This window comes from Baudoinia panamericana, assembly GCF_000338955.1.
Source record: "Baudoinia panamericana UAMH 10762 unplaced genomic scaffold BAUCOscaffold_9, whole genome shotgun sequence".
NCBI classification, from domain to species: domain Eukaryota; kingdom Fungi; phylum Ascomycota; class Dothideomycetes; order Mycosphaerellales; family Teratosphaeriaceae; genus Baudoinia; species Baudoinia panamericana.
In genome coordinates this window covers 492,169-509,391 of record NW_006911265.1, presented here as the reverse complement: position 1 = coordinate 509,391, position 17,223 = coordinate 492,169, and the positions used below count along the sequence as shown (strand labels likewise).

The 17,223-nt window shown below is 55.4% G+C and overlaps 7 protein-coding genes across 7 annotated transcripts; 4 read left to right on the top strand and 3 right to left on the bottom strand.

The window, feature by feature from the left end:
• Window positions 1-277: 277 nt before the first annotated feature.
• Window positions 278-777, bottom strand: BAUCODRAFT_44270 (uncharacterized protein; the record flags this gene model as incomplete). Its single annotated transcript, XM_007679928.1, has 2 exons — window positions 278-657; window positions 720-777. Coding segments are annotated over 2 exons (438 nt in total), but the record flags the coding sequence as incomplete, so codon positions are not given.
• A 324-nt stretch (window positions 778-1,101) lies between these two features.
• On the top strand, window positions 1,102-1,706 carry BAUCODRAFT_551842 (uncharacterized protein). Its single transcript, XM_007680179.1, has 2 exons — window positions 1,102-1,356; window positions 1,419-1,706. The coding sequence occupies exons 1-2, from the start codon at window positions 1,237-1,239 to the stop codon at window positions 1,578-1,580; spliced, it is 282 nt and encodes a 93-aa protein (XP_007678369.1). The 5' UTR covers window positions 1,102-1,236; the 3' UTR covers window positions 1,581-1,706.
• Window positions 1,707-2,302: 596 nt separating this feature from the next.
• Window positions 2,303-4,846, bottom strand: BAUCODRAFT_50270 (uncharacterized protein; the record flags this gene model as incomplete). The annotated part of the gene is made up of 3 exons (XM_007679942.1): window positions 2,303-3,847; window positions 3,944-4,553; window positions 4,590-4,846. Coding segments are annotated over 3 exons (2,412 nt in total), but the record flags the coding sequence as incomplete, so codon positions are not given.
• A 1,054-nt stretch (window positions 4,847-5,900) lies between these two features.
• BAUCODRAFT_35782 (uncharacterized protein) lies at window positions 5,901-6,630 on the top strand. The gene has a single exon (XM_007679852.1). The coding sequence runs from the start codon at window positions 6,272-6,274 to the stop codon at window positions 6,428-6,430; it is 159 nt and encodes a 52-aa protein (XP_007678042.1). The 5' UTR covers window positions 5,901-6,271; the 3' UTR covers window positions 6,431-6,630.
• A 24-nt stretch (window positions 6,631-6,654) lies between these two features.
• BAUCODRAFT_552073 (uncharacterized protein) lies at window positions 6,655-8,067 on the top strand. Its single transcript, XM_007680178.1, has one exon. The coding sequence runs from the start codon at window positions 6,911-6,913 to the stop codon at window positions 7,808-7,810; it is 900 nt and encodes a 299-aa protein (XP_007678368.1). The 5' UTR covers window positions 6,655-6,910; the 3' UTR covers window positions 7,811-8,067.
• A 77-nt stretch (window positions 8,068-8,144) lies between these two features.
• BAUCODRAFT_73927 (uncharacterized protein) lies at window positions 8,145-13,141 on the bottom strand (the record flags this gene model as incomplete). Its single annotated transcript, XM_007680022.1, has 3 exons — window positions 8,145-10,160; window positions 10,214-11,916; window positions 12,181-13,141. Coding segments are annotated over 3 exons (4,680 nt in total), but the record flags the coding sequence as incomplete, so codon positions are not given.
• Window positions 13,142-14,342: 1,201 nt separating this feature from the next.
• Window positions 14,343-17,094, top strand: BAUCODRAFT_111517 (uncharacterized protein). The gene is made up of 2 exons (XM_007680177.1): window positions 14,343-14,845; window positions 14,913-17,094. The coding sequence occupies exons 1-2, from the start codon at window positions 14,666-14,668 to the stop codon at window positions 16,878-16,880; spliced, it is 2,148 nt and encodes a 715-aa protein (XP_007678367.1). The 5' UTR covers window positions 14,343-14,665; the 3' UTR covers window positions 16,881-17,094.
• Window positions 17,095-17,223: the final 129 nt, after the last annotated feature.

The window sequence follows — 17,223 nt, the reverse complement described above, 5'->3', positions numbered from 1 at the left end:
CCTTCCAATAGTAGCCGAGCATTGTCTGCCAGTCTATGGAGCGCAATATCTTGACTTCCGAGTAATGGACTCAGACGATGCGAAGCAAGTGGTTAGTGCAAAAGGCCAGCGCTTGAGCAGCTTTGCCACCCTACCCAGGCTTCTCGTTCTCGGCTCGCGATGAGACTTTGACTGTGCTGGCCTACCGACTTCGGCTCGCGGTGAGACCTCGATCCTAGAGCACCGTGGCTGATACCAGACGGTGAATGTGCATTGTGCAGAACCGAAGTGCTCATCTTGTACTTGCACAACCCAAGCATATCCGCCGATCGCCCGAGACAGAGCACGTATCGCACACTCGTCTTCGACAACACACACAAGCCGTCTCTTGCTCAATCATGCTTTCTACAATAAGTCCGCCTTCATCATCCATCAACCGCCTGTCACAATCCTCGCAACGCAAAGATTCGAGCACCAGGCGTTGCGCTCCGTCGTCCACGTCCATTGCGTCTAGATCTCGTCGTGAAGGCTCGCTTGGGAGCTTCCAAAAAGAATGTAGTGTGCTTCTTTGTGGGGTCCCATGCCCTGCACTAGGAGTCGGCAAGCTCTGGCTTGACGGCATGGGACTGGCATCAGGGTGGCGTTTCTGTGCGTCAAATAACCGTTTCAGGGTGGATGCTGCAAGGAAATGCTATCAGCGGGTGCCACGAATAGCGTCTTGATCAATGGGTTTGACAGACCGTACACATCCCCTTCCTCCGGTCGATCGTCTCGATGTCGTTTCCGTGTTCGAGAGCCTAGATGTTGGCCGGCTTGTCCGTCATCGTAGGTTGGCCATGACCATGTTGTCTTTCCGTAGTATGGCACTGTCGGCTTCTGTTGTTGGTAGAGTAACGATATGGGCTCTGGCGAGTTGGTGGTTGTGTAGTCGGAGTTGACTGAGGGCGAGGAGAAGGTGGGTGAAGATCGCTTACGCTTGAGCGCCATGATGTGAAGGTAGTTATGTTGCTGCGTTGCGACTATCTCGGGATCCTGGTAGATGCTCTGCCACAAGAATGGTTATTGGCACTGCTACAGACACTGTTGCCCTTCTGCCACACTTCACGGCCATGAGGGGGAGACGCGACAAGCGAAAGACGCGCGCGCGCGCCGAACGGCAAAGTCCGAACACTCACGACTCTTCGACATCCTCGAGCTCATTTATAGTTCCTCTTAGACCAGAGGACACAGTGTTGGACTAATGATACACAACATAACATGGCCAGTCCCTCATCTAGCAAAGTTCGGACCTACATACTGACCGGCTGCGTCGCCGCAATCACCGCCACCGGAGCATGGTATGGCGCCGGACTGAAGACACGACAGGAACACGGTCAGGTACGAACAATGTTGATCCCCGTTAGTAGATGTCTCGACTTACTCGTCTCAAGGAGGTTAAGAAGATTGTTACTGCTTCCACGGCAGAGCGGATAGAGCAGATGGAGCTTGCGAAGGCTCGTCTACTGCGCCATCGAGCAGAGCTGCGGACGAAGATCGACAAGCTTACGATGACCGCTACGGAAGGCGGAAGTACTGTGACTGGATCTCTAGGAAAGGTGTGACGGGCATTGACCTGCGGATTGTGACTTCATGATGTTATATCGCTATCACGCCGACTCCGCTGTGATGGATGGCTCGGCTATACGCCATTTGATCATCATAACATCTTGACCTCGTGATCGCATACTCGTTGCGCTCAAGGAGCGCCCTTGACCCCGATGCTGCCCGCACGCCATGCCTTGGGAGAATATGAAGGCCCCGATCCTAACTACGCCATGCATCAATGCCATGCCACCAACTCTCAAATCTTCATTCATCGAAACTGCGACGGTCCCGCAACGGATTCATCCTGCTCGACAGCCGGACTAAGCGCCGACCTACTATGACGCTTCGGCGTACCAACCTGCTTGTACGCCACGTCCGTGCCAAGCCACTCCGAGCCTTTGCTCGAATCTGAGCTCTCACCAGACTCAGGGTTCTCAATCACAGCGAGCATATCGCTCCGACTATTGCGCACGGAGCCGTGCGTACCAGCTCTGGGCCGCATCGTAGGTGCCGGCACCCGCCCGATCGTATCGCGTGTGCTCACGTCTCCGCCAACGCGCAGCTCATCTCCACTGGTCTGCGGGCGAATTTTCGGGTTCGGCAGGGTGGAACTGCGCGTTGGCGCTCTCAGGTAGGCGCCTTTGGCCGCAGATGGAGGTGCGGTGGGCTCGTCGTCCGCAAGGCTCTGGCTCATATCAACTGGCAGCATTGACCGGTCGCTATCATCCAGGTTGACCACACTCCAGCTTGGCCGGTGCGGGCGAGCACCAAAAGGCAGGTTAGTTTGGCTGACGCTGTACAAGCTCGCGGTTCGACCCGGGTTGACGCCGGTGGGCGTGGCGGTACCGCTCCTGAACATGCTGTGAGTGCTCTGAGGCCGCTGCGGGGTCGGTGTCGAGTCGTCTATACTCATGTATGATGCAGCTGGGTCATAGGAGCGCATTTCCGTGGCGAACTCCTCATCCTCGTCTTCAATCTTGGCCAGACGACGCACACTCTTCATCTCGAAGTTGGGCTCCTTGAAATCTTCAGCCTCAGCTTTGACCGGTTCGGGCTTGGGCTCAGGCGGCAGATCATTCACTGCCTTGTCGAGGTGGTCAAAGTAGCGTTCTCGGAGGCCTGCCCATTTGCGGGGCCGGAAGTCCTCGTGGTTGCGGGAGACAGACATGTAGCTGCTGATAGCGCCGACAACGATTGCGATCAAGGTGATGATCGTCAGAATGCCCTGAACAATGATGATCGCAATACCAATGACGGTAGTGGTAATGCGCTCCAGGTTGAACTGCACGTCGAACGCAGCAGAAAGCGCCACGGAGATCACTTTGCTGAAGCCGAGGCAGTACACAACAAGCACATTGAGCCTCTGGCCCTCGAATGGCCTGGCCCAGACGATGAAGCAGAAAGCCGCCACTTCGATAATGAGCAGACCGAAGACCTGAGCAAGCGGGTACCCAGAAGCGCCGGCGTAAAAGATGGCGCGTACGAGCTCGTAGAACAGCCATACGGTGAAAAACCACCACCGTGTGCGCCGGAAGCGAGCTGCAAGCCAGCCGAATTTGGCTGTGTAATCCTCATTGTCGTGGATGCTGTGCAAATGGCCTTCTTGATCGATGCTGCTGCCGTGGGTGGACGTCCGCTTCCAGAAAGGCCTCGACTTCTCCTTCGTGCCGGGTTGATGCATCTCTTCGCCCTCTTCAGTGTAATCCTCAGCGCGGGTAGCCTTCTTACGGCCCAACCATGGCACCTTTGTGAGCAGATTCTTGCGCTCGCTTGGAGCACTTTGAGCACTACCACCATGGCCGTCCACTCTGCTCTTGTAAACGCAGGCGTAAATCGCAGTGCCAGGTATACCGATCAGGAAAACAGCGAAAACGATCGCTGCGATCGCCTTGACGCCGCCCGAGGACTGGTACGTGAATTGGAAGATGGACAAGAACATGATCATGAAGAACGCCAGGTAGCAGGTCCGGAGTGCCAACGCAGCGCTGTAGCCTAGCCAATGCTTGCGGAAATAGTTGAAACGGCCTTCCCGGAGCTTGTTGATGCGTGCAAGGCCTTCGAGTATCAGCTTGAACGCCATCAGTGAGCCGACGAGGAGAGCAAGTAAGATCAAAAACCAGAGAAAGCCGGTCATGAAGGCGTTGCTGGCGCGGATGCCTTCCTCGGCCAGGGTACCTGCGAATCCGGAGTAGTTGCCTGGTAGCGGTAAACCATTGCCGACGGGGTGCCCGTACCATCTATAACCGGTGCTGGAGTTGGCAAGGTCTCGGCGGTATACCGTGCGCTCGACGTTGCGTTGCATGACGTCCCGTTTGACCATACCGTGCGGGCGGCCATAGATTTCGTATGTAAGATCACGCATCAGCGGGTGCGAACTCACTTGCTTGATTCCGGAGCTGACCGCGCGCTTGTAGATTTGCGTGATGTCGTAGCCACCGCCAAGCGAGTCTTGGTTCGAGCCTGCCGCAGCGGCGCCGACCTGGGATGTATTGCCGACGTTGTTTCCTATCAGGTGGTTGATGCTGTTCTGCATACTCTGGCTGTAGATCATGCCGCCTGCCCACGCGAAGTTGCTCCACCATGCTACCAACACAGAAGGCCAGTTCATCGAGAGCGCTCCAGTGTAGAAGATGTGTTGAAATACAGCAAAAACCACGCCGACTGAAAGTGAGTGTGCATAGTGTAGCCGCATTGTCGTGACCGCCTCTCCGTATACTGCTGTGGCAGTCGACGCAACCAGAGCAACGAAGGTGAAGATGCCGAGCACGGACCCTACAGACGCTGGCTGGCTGAAAGAATTGCCGTTTGTTACAACAGCGGAATAGCAGCCGATTTCGCTTTCGGTACTGTTGGCGAAGATGCGCAAAATAGCTTCACCCTCGAAGTCCGGGATGGAAAGAGCGATGGCAGGGATGTTAGCCACGTCAGACTCCGAAATGGGGATGATGCCGTTGGCTTGGATGGGTACACTTCGGTTGAGTGGACATAGACTGCCGCGCGGTTAGTACTCTGCAGAGTCCAGCCACGCCAAGCGCATGCATACATACCTGTGGATGTTCGCAAAGCACGGGTTGAACGTCAGATCGAATCTGCTCTCGCCGTATGCGTAGACCCCAATGTACATCATCAGGCTCTCGTTCATCAGCTGTGAGCTGCCTGCCAAATGGAACAGCACTGTCATGTTGTCTCTATAGTATGCGGCATCGAACCGGGTGACATCGATCAAGCTGTTGCCCAAGCAATCCCCAAAGTTCTGTGTGTACAGTGCCGGCTTCCGGTCATCCAGTAGGTACAATGTCTCGCCACTGTTGTCCTGATATGTAATCCATTGCTCGGTTGAGGTGTTATTCTTCGCGGCAAGCGCTGTTGGGAGGAGAGCGAAGGCTGCGGTGACGGCGAGCAGGCTGCTCGCTATTCGAGGCTTCATCGTAGCTGTGGGCTGAGTGTTCTCCGGTGCGGTGACGATTGGGGGGGCGGTGCTATCGAGTGTCGACAGCCGTGCAGCTGTTTTGGCTCATAAGTGAGTAGTGCCAATGTCTGGAATGTGCACGGACTGTCCAATCACCTCCGGCTGTGCAAATGCGGTGGAACGTCTTAGAGAGCAACAACGATGGACGTTGAGGTGATCTCCTTGAGCACCGGCTTCCCTTGGCCTCTCGCTCTTGCCCAGCGACGGTGAAGGATGTACGCAGATTTGGCCCGTGGAGTGGAAGTCGGTGACTGCGGCCGCCAGCGAAGCACGGGTCTCTTGTGATTCTCCGGCCTCACACGTTCACGTTGCGGGCTCTCCTCAGCTCCTTCTCGAACTGTCGGTCGAGCGTCAGTTTGCAGTAATGGACACGCAGTTGGTCGTGGTAGAAAGAGCAGTTCGTCCCTCTTCCTTGCTCTCGCCGAGCGGACGACGCGGAATCGCTTGCGCTAGTCAATCGGAAAAGGCAGTCAGGCGGGCCTTGACTCCATAAAAAACGCGGGGAATTCACTAGTGCATGTGGCTCTGAGTGCATGCATCATCTGAACCACATTTTCATGGACTAACAACCGCGTCCAAGCTACATCTACTTGGGGCGCTTACGTTAGAGCAAGCTCAAGCAGCGGTGATGTGCACACGACTGTATCGCAGAGTGAGTAGGAGCACGCGAGGTGTTGCCATCAGCAGGCCGCTGACGTCTATTCCGATAGCTTGGCATTCGCTCGCTTCAAATCCTCCCTGCCGATCTGCTCGTTTGGCACGGCCGTTCGGATTCGGCGTCGATTGGATCGTGTGGCACACCGCCGCAGCGGCCTAAAGCATGCTACGGTGTGCGGCATAGAAACCTTGTTTCTGCGACATTTCCGGCCTTGGAACTGCATGACTTTATGCACACGGTTTTATTTCAAAGGACATTATGTAGCTTGTGCGCCGGACACGAACAAGGCGCACTTGTGCTGAGAAAGCAGATACGTCCCACAGCCTTCGCAGCTTCCGGGGGCGGCGGGTGATGAGAAGCATCTGCTTGTCCGGTTTGCCGCAAATCCATCGACATACCATGCTATACCCGAGACAGTTGTACTTAGTGCATGCAGTATTCAATTTGTAGGCTCCACGAACGTTCAGTACCTGCATGGAAGTTGAACTGCAGCGAGGCCACTGCATCCGCCGTCTCCGCTTCCCATCCGTTCCCACAGCTTGCGTGTACGAAAGCTCGGCGCTGGCGCAACAGTAGTAACTATGCCGCAACCTATAGACTTGGCTCGGGTGGACTCACCTATAGACGTAGCAGGCTTGTGGCTGTATGGCGCCATGATGGCTGTGCTTCCGGACTTCACTCCTCCAAGAAGACACGATCCCACCTTCATAGATTCTGAAGACACTGTTGTGGTTGTCTGAGCATGTTGCGTCGCCGACCTCTTGTGTGGGATCGCTGGCGTCACCACAACAGATTCCCAAGTTCGTCCTAATAAGGTGCAGAAGCGTCATAATAACCGTGACCGTGATGCTGTTGTATTACTGTCTTTGTGACCAATTCAGTTCATAACATCAATCGCCATTTCCCTAGTGATTGTGGCAAGATTAGACCCTTCACAGCACTTCCGCGTTGTTTTGATTATGCAGTACTGTGTGCCATCAACAATCGGCCAATAATCGAATCTTCTCCGTCGTAAAAGTCAGACGTAACACTTATCATGGGCAGCACAGATGTCAATGCTCCGCTGATACCTATTAATTGTATTATCGAACCATCAACCCTACGTCCAGGGTCTCTTGTATCAGCTAAAGCGACCGGTCTCGTTACCGCTGTAGATTAAGGCCACGAGGTACAGTCGAACGTACAAATCACAGTCTTTGCTGCATTATTGCAGCGTCACGATGGCGATGAAGAAAGTCATGCTCTTGGGTGCAGACGGCACACTTGGACCGTCCATGCTCAACGCTCTACTAGCCCACGACTTCGACGTTACAGTGTTGAAACGTGAAGGATCCAGGTCTCTAGACAACTACCCACCCAATGTCAAGGTAGCAAGAGTACACGACGACATGCCCATCCACTCTCTCACGACTGCGCTCAAAGGCCAAGACGCTCTAATCGCCACCATTAAGGGCAGCCAAACAGAGGTCCAGAAACGTCTCGCAGACGCCTGCGTTGCATCAGGAGTCCACCGTTTCATCCCAGCCGACTTCGGGTCATGCGACTCCTCAAGTCCGCTAACGCAGGAGCTGGTGCCACTGTACAAGCACAAGGCCGAATTACGAGAGTACCTCACTCAACTTGCCACCTCTCACGAATCCTTCAGCTGGACAAGTCTAGTCTGCGGCCACTTCTTCGACTGGGATCCCGCCTTCATCCACCTTTGGCCTCAAGAACACCGTGCCGACATCTTGGACGACGGAGAGAAGAAGTTCTCGATCAGCACGCTCTCTCGTGTTGGCGAAGCTACGGCGCGGATCCTGCAGCATGCCGACGAGACGGCGAACCAGATGTTGTACGTGCAGAGCTTTTGTGTGACGCAGAATGAGATTATTAGTGCGTTCGAGAAGGCGACGAATAGCAAGTGGCATATTTCGAGCTTGGAGGCGGAGAAATATAAGGTTGAGCAGAAGGCTAAAGCTGATGCGGGCGACAAGGATGCTGTCGAGCACTTGGTGTGGTACCTTGGTACTGTTGATGCCGACTGGACTCGTAACGAAGGCTTCGCGATGCAGATGCTTGGTCTGCAGGACGAAGACCTGCATGAAGTGGTGTCGAAGATGGTCAAGCAGTCATCATAATTCGACATGACAGTGCAACTAAATCTGGCGACCAAGCCCAGCGTCACATAGCCTTGACAGGCGGCAAATGGACGTCAGAGTGGCGTACGCCGCTGAGAGCCTATTCGAGCGGTCCAGAATATTGGACCTCCTCACAGGGGCCGATGTGTTAAGCATAACTACCTATCTTCACTATATGCCTGGAGACGCAATATATCGGAGTAGGACAATAGGCAGCAAAGGCTACTGCCGATGGCATCATCTACCAGCTTCGATACAGGAGCACAATAACGGCAGTGCTTGGTTCATCCTACCAACTCTATGATCTCATTTTTGCGCCCTCTGACAGCCACACCTAAGCATCGTCATCCTCCTGACTCGGCGGCTTAATCTCCTGGCAATTCTCAATATCCTTCACCGTCTCATTAAACGCCTCCTTAACCGCATGCAACACATGATTCCGGTTCCAATCTCCGCGTAGCCTCCAAACCACATCCATCAAACTCGCATTCACCTGTTCCAGTTGCTCCACACTCATGCCGGAACTATACCGCACGAGGAAACCATGCAGGAGTGCCAAATCGGCTTGGTCGAGGATGATGCGGGACATCGCCGCAGCGGTCTTGTTCGCCGTCGTGGTTGTCGTGGGAGCAGCGTCCTCGGCATTGTTAAGGATCGAATGGATGCTCGCTTGGCGGTGGTTCTGCGACGGGGCGGCGGGTGGAGGCATGTTCTGTGATGATTGCGATGGCTGCGATGGCTCGAAAGCCGGCGCTTCTTCTTGCGGCTGTGTGTCGGGAAGCTGACTGCCGCCGACGGCAGGTGTGAAGGTGTTGAAGTTCGGATGGTTGTTGTGGACGCCGTTCGAGTACTGCGAGTACGGATCACTACTCCGTCCACTTCGGTCACTCGTCTTCTGTCCTGAGGTTGTAGTTGATGCGCTGTTGTGATATTGATCTAGCTGTGAGCCTTGTGCGATCTGTGTATGCGCGCTCTTCTGCGACCGTTGACCCTGCGTGTTCTGCTGGCTGGACGTGATGTGCGGATCTCGCTGCGACTGTTGCTGCTGCTGCTCAAACACCTCGTGCTGACTGTCCAACATCTCGGAGTCCTCTTGCGGTCGCGAAGGCACCGTGGAGCCGTTCGTCTGGTGCGACGGATGGCTACCATTGGTAGTACTCCAGGGGTTCGAGTTCGGACTTGGCCCACCGGCTGGCATACGACTCGGCGTTATTGGAAACAGCGCGGGTCGACCAGGCACCTCCTGGCCAAGCATAACCGGCCCGGATGTCTCTGTCGTCGTCTTCGATGCGTTCGGCGGCGGAACGTTGGGCACAATCCTTGGTACATCCAAGCCAGCGCGCTCGGCCTCTCGCATCTTCCGCACCTGCTCCCTCTCCCGCTCAAGCTCACGTTCGTACACGGCCTCGCATTCGGCGACAAGCGCCGCTTGCTGAGTCTCCAGCATGGCCATGTCAACCTCAACATTGGCCAGCATCTCATTCGCCTTGAGTGTCCGGTCCTGGTCGCCCGAGGTTTTGGCATCTTTAGCTAAGCGCTTGATATCCGCCGTGAAGTCCTTCGGCCGCTTATAGTACCCATTTGAGAGCCGCTTCTCGATCGTGACAATCTCAAGATTGTAGTAGAACTTGCCGCTAGCGACCTCGCGCAAGCCTGCCACACCCTTCTCATCCTTGTCAAGCTCATACGGCCGAAATAGTTGCTGTTGCTGCCTCTGCTCCTCACTCAGGTCGGTCGTAACTAGGTCCGGATTCTGCTCATCGTATAGATAGGTGATAGCGGCCTCATCGACGATCGGAGTCCGAAACTTCTTGTGCACTCTCTTGATTTGATCCATCACAGGCTGGATGCTGATCTTGAGCATGTTAAGTGTGAGTTGATCCTTCTTCTTCTGCGCTTTCTGCTCATCTTTCGTCGGACCACGCTTTGGCTCTTCCTGCGCCTGCGCAACAGGCAGCTCAGCAAGCTTGCGGCGCTTTCGAGTTTCTTGCTCCGGGAACTCCGACGGCGGCTTGCTGATGAGGTCGATGACGGCGTTGAAGAACTCCCGCCGTTCCGGATCGGTAGGCCGAACGAGCATGTAGCGATTCTTGCCGGAATATGCGAAGAGGTCTTGCATCATCTTCCTGTCGGATCTGGTGACTTGGGTTTTGTTGGTAAGATCCTTGTTCACTATGCCAAGGAGCAAGACCGGCTCAGTGGGTGGCAAGCTGCGTAGTAGGCCGGTGAAGGTGCGGATTGTAGCGTCACTCATGGTCTGATGCCAAAGGTCGATGTCGGGTATGTAGATGACACTGGGTTTGTGGCGCTTGACCTCTTCGAAAAGTTGGATGACCGCTGCTTCGGGTGACTATAGCATTCGTCAGTTGTTGTGAGATGCGTTACGGAATACTGCGTGCTCACCCTTGTCGAATCCTTCATCAGCGTGGCCATGTCGAAGCTCTGAACGTGTATGCCCTCAAGCTTGCCGAGCAATGCGGCACCCAGGTACTGCTGTCCCATACCCTGAAGACCGTGAATCAGTAGCCGTGGACGGAAGATCCGCGAAGACTCAAACTGCCTCTGCATTGTCTCTCGCTCAAATCCTAGCTCGTCATCCCTATCATCGTACATAGCCTCTTCCAGCGCCGTAGCCTTCCGCTTCCGTGGTATGGCCTCATTCATGCGATCCGTGAGCTCCTGGAGTGGCCGTCTGAGGAGTGGCTCAACATCCTTTTTCAGCGGAGCAGCGCCAGAAGAAGCCGAACGCTCCGAAGACGGCACAATCTTATTAACGGAGATCATGAAGTCTTTCGCCAGCACCTTGATCGTACTGGCATCGATGACGAGCTTCTTGTCGCTTGCGTATATCTGCGGATACGTTCCCTGTACAGCATTGAGTGCCGCCTCTGTGCACAATGCACGTAGATCCGCACCACCGTAGCCTCGTGTAATCTCCGCAAGCTGATCCTTGAACGCCGGCTGCAGTGGAGGTTCCCAGCCTTTGGTATGAATGTCGATGATGGCGCGTCTTGCCTTCTCATCCGGCAGCGGGAAGTAGAACTCACGGTCAAAGCGTCCAGGACGACGCAAGGCAGGATCAACAGAGTCTGGTCGATTCGTTGCACCGATGACGATAACTTGCCCGCGACCATCCATACCATCCATAAGCGCCAAAAGTGTAGCCACAATGGAAGCATGAATCTGCTCCTGCTTGCTCGAGCGCACGGGGGCTAGGCCATCAATCTCATCGAAGAAGATGATACTGGGCTGATTCTTCCTCGCCTCTTCGAAAAGCAATCGAAGCTGTCTCTCGGCTTCACCAACCCACTTACTGAGAGCATCCGCGCCTTTACGCATGTAGAATGTCACCTTCTTACCATGCGAACTAACGCTGGATGCGAGAGCGCGAGCAAGCAATGTTTTACCCGTACCTGGTGGGCCGTGAAAGAGCACACCACGTGGCGGCGTAACGTGGAAGCGTTGAAAGACCTCCGGATACAACAGTGGTAGCGCCACCATCTCCTTCAGCTGATTGATGTGGTTGTCAAGACCACCAACGCCGTCGAAGGTCACGTTCGTGTCGACGCCCAAAGGATCGGCATCCGCCAGAGCTCGCTTGTCCTTGACTTTACCGAGTCCAGGCGGCCCGCCACCGGGTCCTTGGATAGGGTCGTTGCTGTGAGTCTGCGGCACGTACGGTTTGGGGAAGGCGGAGGTGGGTGTCATGCCAACAGCGCCTCCTACGCCCTGCTGACCGCCTCTTGCATCGTCATCGCTACTATCGGAATCTACACCACCTGCCGCGGCTGCGCCGTCCGGTCCGCCAAAGACAGGCGCAGGACCTCCGGCGCCACCAAATGGTCCGTAAGTGGAGAACAAGCTGCGATAGACGCCGCCTCCTCCTCCACGCCGGTTACGCTGCGGTGTACCCGAAGGCGCAGCCGGAGCGTCGTCATCTTCCATGGGTAGTAAGAGCTCAGGGCGTAGAATACGGTAATCAGGACGGTTGCTACGATTGCGTAGATTGGGCTCGAACGCGATTTCGGAGCGTGTGGCTGGCCCCTTGCGAGTGCGTTTGTTGCGGCGATGGTCTTCCTCAAGATCAGCTGCTTCATCCGCAATCTCTTCCGGATCCAGCTCCTCGTCAGCTTCATCTTCCGACTGATTACGCCGGGACCGACTGCGCTGCGACGCTGTTTTGCGAGCCAGTCTGCCCGACCGTCTGCCGGTTTGACTGTCGTCATTACTGCTATCGTGCCGTTGAGGTATCTTGAGATGGCCATCGGAGTCAGATATGTTCTCTTCCACGTCTGCTTCACCTTCCGCATCTGGCTCGAAGTCACTGCTCGGTTCGCCAACACCAGGCTTCCTCGTACGTAGGTTACGACGAGAGCCGCGGGCAGGTTGCGAAGTTGGTGGCGTGGACGCTTTCCGACGCGGCCTCAGTGAGCGGCCGGCGCCTGCAATCGGGCCATCGTCTTCATCATCATCGTCCATAGATTCTTGTACGACAACCTCATCTTCGTCCACACGCTCCATGCGGATGTCGTCATCATCATCGTTCTCCGCCTGCGCGGCAGCTTCCGGAGACGTGGGGTCCACTTCTAGTCGTGTGTGGGTTGCTGCCTGGTTGAGCTGTGACAGCAGGTCTTCACCTTGGGTCTGAGATTGCAATTGCTGGGAGTCTTCCTGAGACGCCTCCATGATCGCACTCGGCGGCTTTTTGAGACCTTTACTGCCTCGTGTTGGTCTTCGAGACGGAGGCTCTGGTGTTGCTGTTCCTGGCCTGGTGATTGTCTCGTGCCTGCCCGAGTCGGTCAACGCTACCAGCGGCTCTTGATCATCGTGCGATATCCGGCTGCTCCTACGCATTGCCATCCCGCGATACTCCTGTGGTGTGGGCTCACGCTTCGTTAGGCTTTTGCTGCCGGTGCGTGGCCGCAAAGCGCGGCCACCTTCTGCCATGCTGGGTAACTTCAGCTTCACCATGAGAGACCGCTTCTTCAAGCCCGCTGCCTGCCTGCTTCGAGCTGCTGGAGACGGTTGTAAAGAGTCGCGATCGCTGTCCTCATCCGCAAGCTCGACATCTGATGGCTCTTCTTCGTACTTGACGGGCTTCCGAGCGGCTGCACGCACCCTCCTGCCAGTCTTCGCACTCGTGGCAAACTCTTCGTCCGCGTCGGACTCGGCAAAGGAAGCTTCTTCCTCTTCGTCCTCCTCTATCTCATCACTGTCCGGCTCGATGTCGCTGTCGTCTCCGTATGTTTCTCTTCGTCGCTTGACCGGTTTGCGCACGGCACCACTCTTACGTTTCGAAGACCGGCCTTGTGGCCGTGCTCGAGGTGACGATCGACGGTTGTCATAGTCCTCCTATCGTGCCATCAGCCTGGTTGTACATGAATGGACAAATGTGACTGGTAACGTACGTCTTCGGGGTCGGACTTCAAGAGACTCTCGATGTCGTCAAGCTTGCGCTTTCTGTAACCTGCCATGCCAAAGCGCTATCATGTGACTGGACGTTGCCTGCTGAAAGCGCATGTGAGTCGGTCGCGCCTTCCAACTCTACGCGCAAAAGGTAGCGTGACTACCGATGGGATGGAAAATGACAGGGACGGCAGAAAGTCGAGGGCAGTGTTGACGACAGTCGAAGACAAAACCCGCGTGGCGAAGAGAGAAGAACAGGAGGGTGCGAAGGCAGCAAGCCCGCCATCTGCGCAGTCATTGGTCCTCAGTCTCCGCTCGCAACGCCAAGCCCACGTGACTCGGCTTTCTGATAGACGCATCGCACGCTAGCGCCGCTTCTCCAGCTTCGCGCTTTGCACGCCGATATACACTCGCAACGATGCACTAGAACAACAATACAGCACAACGAACGCCTACATACAAAATCACCATCATCGTTGTCGCCTCGACTCTGTGAGCACATTAGTCCGACTTTGGTGGCCTCAAACCCCGCTGAATGGTGCAATGCTGGGTGTACATAAAATTCATTCTGTTCGCATCGTACCTGACTGCTGTCACCGTCCTGCCGCCCGGCAGATCCGCAACCATGCTGCCACGAGCTTATCTGGACTGCAGCCGTCACTTGCTCCGCTTAGAGATGTCGCTCACGTGACGCCCCTACTCAGACCCCTCGAGCTTAGCATCTGATACACACATTTCATTTCTTGGGCTAACACTTCCCTGGCACCGTTCACTGAGAGCTATATATTACTTCTGTGCTGACCTCACAATCTCACTGTGGCTATGGTGCTGTTAGATCTTATTCACATCACTGCAGCAGGCTCACCCTATTACAGGTACAGTGTGGAATGGCCGACCACTTGCTGTAGTAGTTTGGAAAGTCTGCGTTTCGACGACATGCCTTTCCCGGCCATGGTCAGCGATGTGACAACGAGCAATGATCACCTTGGTTGTGTCCTCGGCAAGGCGCTGCGAGGCAGGTTAAGCGAGCATGTCGGTTGGCGCCACAGCCGAGGCAGCCGGCGTTCCTGGCGACTCCCATCGGTGGTAAGGTTTTTCCGACGCTCAGAAAAGTTGGGCTTCGAAGCTCGGATTCAACTCCAGTTCGATGTCAAGACTGACGTGCATATAGACCATCAAGCGTGGAAGCTGTATCTCACCCTATACATTCGCTACCGATCTCACGACTCATAGTGCACACGATCCCTCCGTACTCTCTCCGCACCTCAACGGTGCATTTGCGGAGAGTTTCCCCCCTGGCCATCCGTGCTTTGGCGCCGTTGCTGGCGCAATAACGGTTCAGCGGATCTGCGAAGCCTCCACTGCAGAAGGATCACATCAATCTGGCACTCGGCGTGTTCTTGACCTATCCATTCAGGTGAGGCATTGCAGTGCCACAAGGCCGCCGTCATGGCGAGAGTAGCGACTGCGGTCAAGGAGTCGCTGGTTGGGACAGAGGAGGAACCCTCGCTGTCGAGAGAGACGAGGTCGGACTTCATGCAGCATGCGATCAAAGATGACGCCACCGAAGAGTACTACCTCGATGAGAAGAGGTTCATCGATGCAATAGCGCCAGAAGGCGAGGATTATGTACGTATTGCACTCGCGATGGAACCGCAATCTCTTCACCTAGAATGCAAGCTTACGGCCAGGGTAGCACAAGATCAAGCGGGAACAGTATTCCATCCTCTTCGACATCGCCGACCGCAGTCATAAAGGTCGCATAAGCCTACAAGACTGGTCTGTCTTTAATAATCTGCTCGCCAAACCCGACGCCGAATATGACATCGCTTTCCGACTCTTCGCAGACCCAGGTACAGGCCACGTGGACTTCAACAGCTTCAAAGATACATACGCCCGCAACAAGACCAGCGACACAATACCATTCAACTGGGACAGCGATTGGGCGACGCTATATCTTGGTGGGAAGAAGCACCGGCATTCTATGACCTACCCGCAGTTTGCGCAGATGCTACGTGGGCTGCAAGGCGAGAGAGTGCGGCAAGCCTTCCTTCACTTCGATAAGAACGGAGATGGATACATAGAACCGGAGGACTTCCAGCGCATCATACAAGAGACGGCTGCGCACAAGCTGTCAGACCACCTTCTCACTAACCTACCAACACTGTGTAACATCAGCCCTGGGTCAAAAATCAGCTATGCGAATGTGCGCGCCTTCCAGAACGTGATACGAGAGATGGACCTGGTGGAGCTGGTGATACGAAACGCGATCGGCAAGAGTGGCGATGGCAAGATTACGAGAGTGGACTTCCTAAATGAGGCAGCACGGATAACGAGGTTCACGCTATTCACACCGATGGAGGCGGACATCCTTTTCCACTTTGCGTCCTTAGACCAGCCGTCAGGAAGACTGGGACTATCGGACTTTGCGCGGGTGCTGGATGCGAGCTGGCACTCAAATGGACGCGCTCACGACACAAGCCAGGTTGCCGGCGCAGCAGAGAAGGCTGTCGCAGGCTCGAAGACATTCCTCCACGACCTGTTAATATCAGCGCACCATTTCGGTCTCGGCTCGATCGCCGGAGCGTTCGGTGCGTTCATGGTGTATCCGATTGATCTGGTGAAGACGCGCATGCAGAACCAGCGAAGCTCCAGAGTAGGCCAGGTGCTGTATAAGAACAGCATTGACTGCTTCCAAAAAGTCATCCGCAACGAAGGCTTTCGCGGCCTTTACTCTGGTGTCGTGCCGCAACTCGTGGGCGTGGCGCCGGAAAAGGCTATCAAACTTACCGTCAATGATCTTGTACGAGGCAAGTTCACCGATAGACAGACCGGCCAAATCCCTCTCTGGGCGGAGATCATGGCAGGAGGATCGGCAGGTGGCTGTCAAGTCATCTTCACCAACCCACTCGAGATCGTCAAGATCCGACTGCAAGTGCAAGGTGAGGCGCTCAAGGCTGCCGCCCGAGAGGGCGAGGAACTCACGAAGCGCTCCGCTCTGTGGATCGTCCGCCATCTCGGCTTGGTCGGCCTCTACAAGGGCGCATCGGCCTGCCTACTCCGCGATGTCCCGTTCTCCGCCATATACTTTCCGACCTACTCCCACTTGAAGCGCGATTTCTTCGGCGAGTCACCGGCCAAAAAGCTGGGTATCCTGCAGCTACTCACTGCAGGTGCTATAGCAGGTATGCCAGCTGCTTACCTCACAACACCTTGCGATGTGATCAAGACGCGGCTACAGGTTGAAGCGCGGAAAGGCGACACATCTTACACCGGCCTCCGAGATGCGGCAACCAAGGTCTTCCGGGAAGAAGGATTCAGCGCCTTTTTCAAAGGCGGTCTGGCGCGTGTGCTGAGGAGTTCGCCACAGTTCGGCTTCACGTTGGCCGGTTACGAACTTCTACAAGGGCTGCTACCGTTACCTGGGGAGCAGACCGCGGGGAAGGGGCTGGGACCGAGGGGTAGTATCGAGCCAGCGACGGGCTTGCAGGAGGCCAAGGCCCCATTGCCTTATCTGCGGAGTCGAAATGCGCTCAAGATCATTCTTGATCTTGACTTGGGCTTTGGACGGCCGAGGTTGAATGAGGGTTCGAGACGATCGGGATGGATGCCCAGCGCGCTGGGGATGAAGGGCGCTGCTGCTTCACCGTCACCGGAGGCCTAAGACGACTGGCCATTGAGCTTGATTTTTGTGGTAGGTGTTGGGCGTTTCTGCTGTGGATCATGCGACCATAGAACATGATTACGGCAGTGTATGCATAGTAGCCAACGGCGGCTGTGGAAGCATAGCGAGGCTTGGATCTTTAAGGCCGCGCAAAGTAAATGGGTCGAGATGTAGCTGTAGAGTACTTTGTGAAAACACACTAGACCGTTACCACGTTTCTTAAGTGTATTGGAGCAACTGTGTGGAGTTGATGATAGATAAGCACGCTGCAGGATCATTCAGATAGCGCCATGCCGGCTAAAGGTTTTCATGCAGGTTGCCTATAGCCAAACTATAAATAGTC

Bases quoted from the DNA above. Each gene is read 5' to 3' on its own strand.
- BAUCODRAFT_551842 (XM_007680179.1), top strand. From the start codon at position 1,237: ATGGCCAGTCCCTCATCTAGCAAAGTTCGGACCTACATACTGACCGGC. The intron at 1,357-1,418 runs GTACGAACAATG...AAGGAGGTTAAG, and splicing joins CACGACAGGAACACGGTCAG to AAGATTGTTACTGCTTCCAC.
- BAUCODRAFT_35782 (XM_007679852.1), top strand. From the start codon at position 6,272: ATGCCGCAACCTATAGACTTGGCTCGGGTGGACTCACCTATAGACGTA.
- BAUCODRAFT_552073 (XM_007680178.1), top strand. From the start codon at position 6,911: ATGGCGATGAAGAAAGTCATGCTCTTGGGTGCAGACGGCACACTTGGA.
- BAUCODRAFT_111517 (XM_007680177.1), top strand. From the start codon at position 14,666: ATGGCGAGAGTAGCGACTGCGGTCAAGGAGTCGCTGGTTGGGACAGAG. The intron at 14,846-14,912 runs GTACGTATTGCA...CGGCCAGGGTAG, and splicing joins CGCCAGAAGGCGAGGATTAT to CACAAGATCAAGCGGGAACA.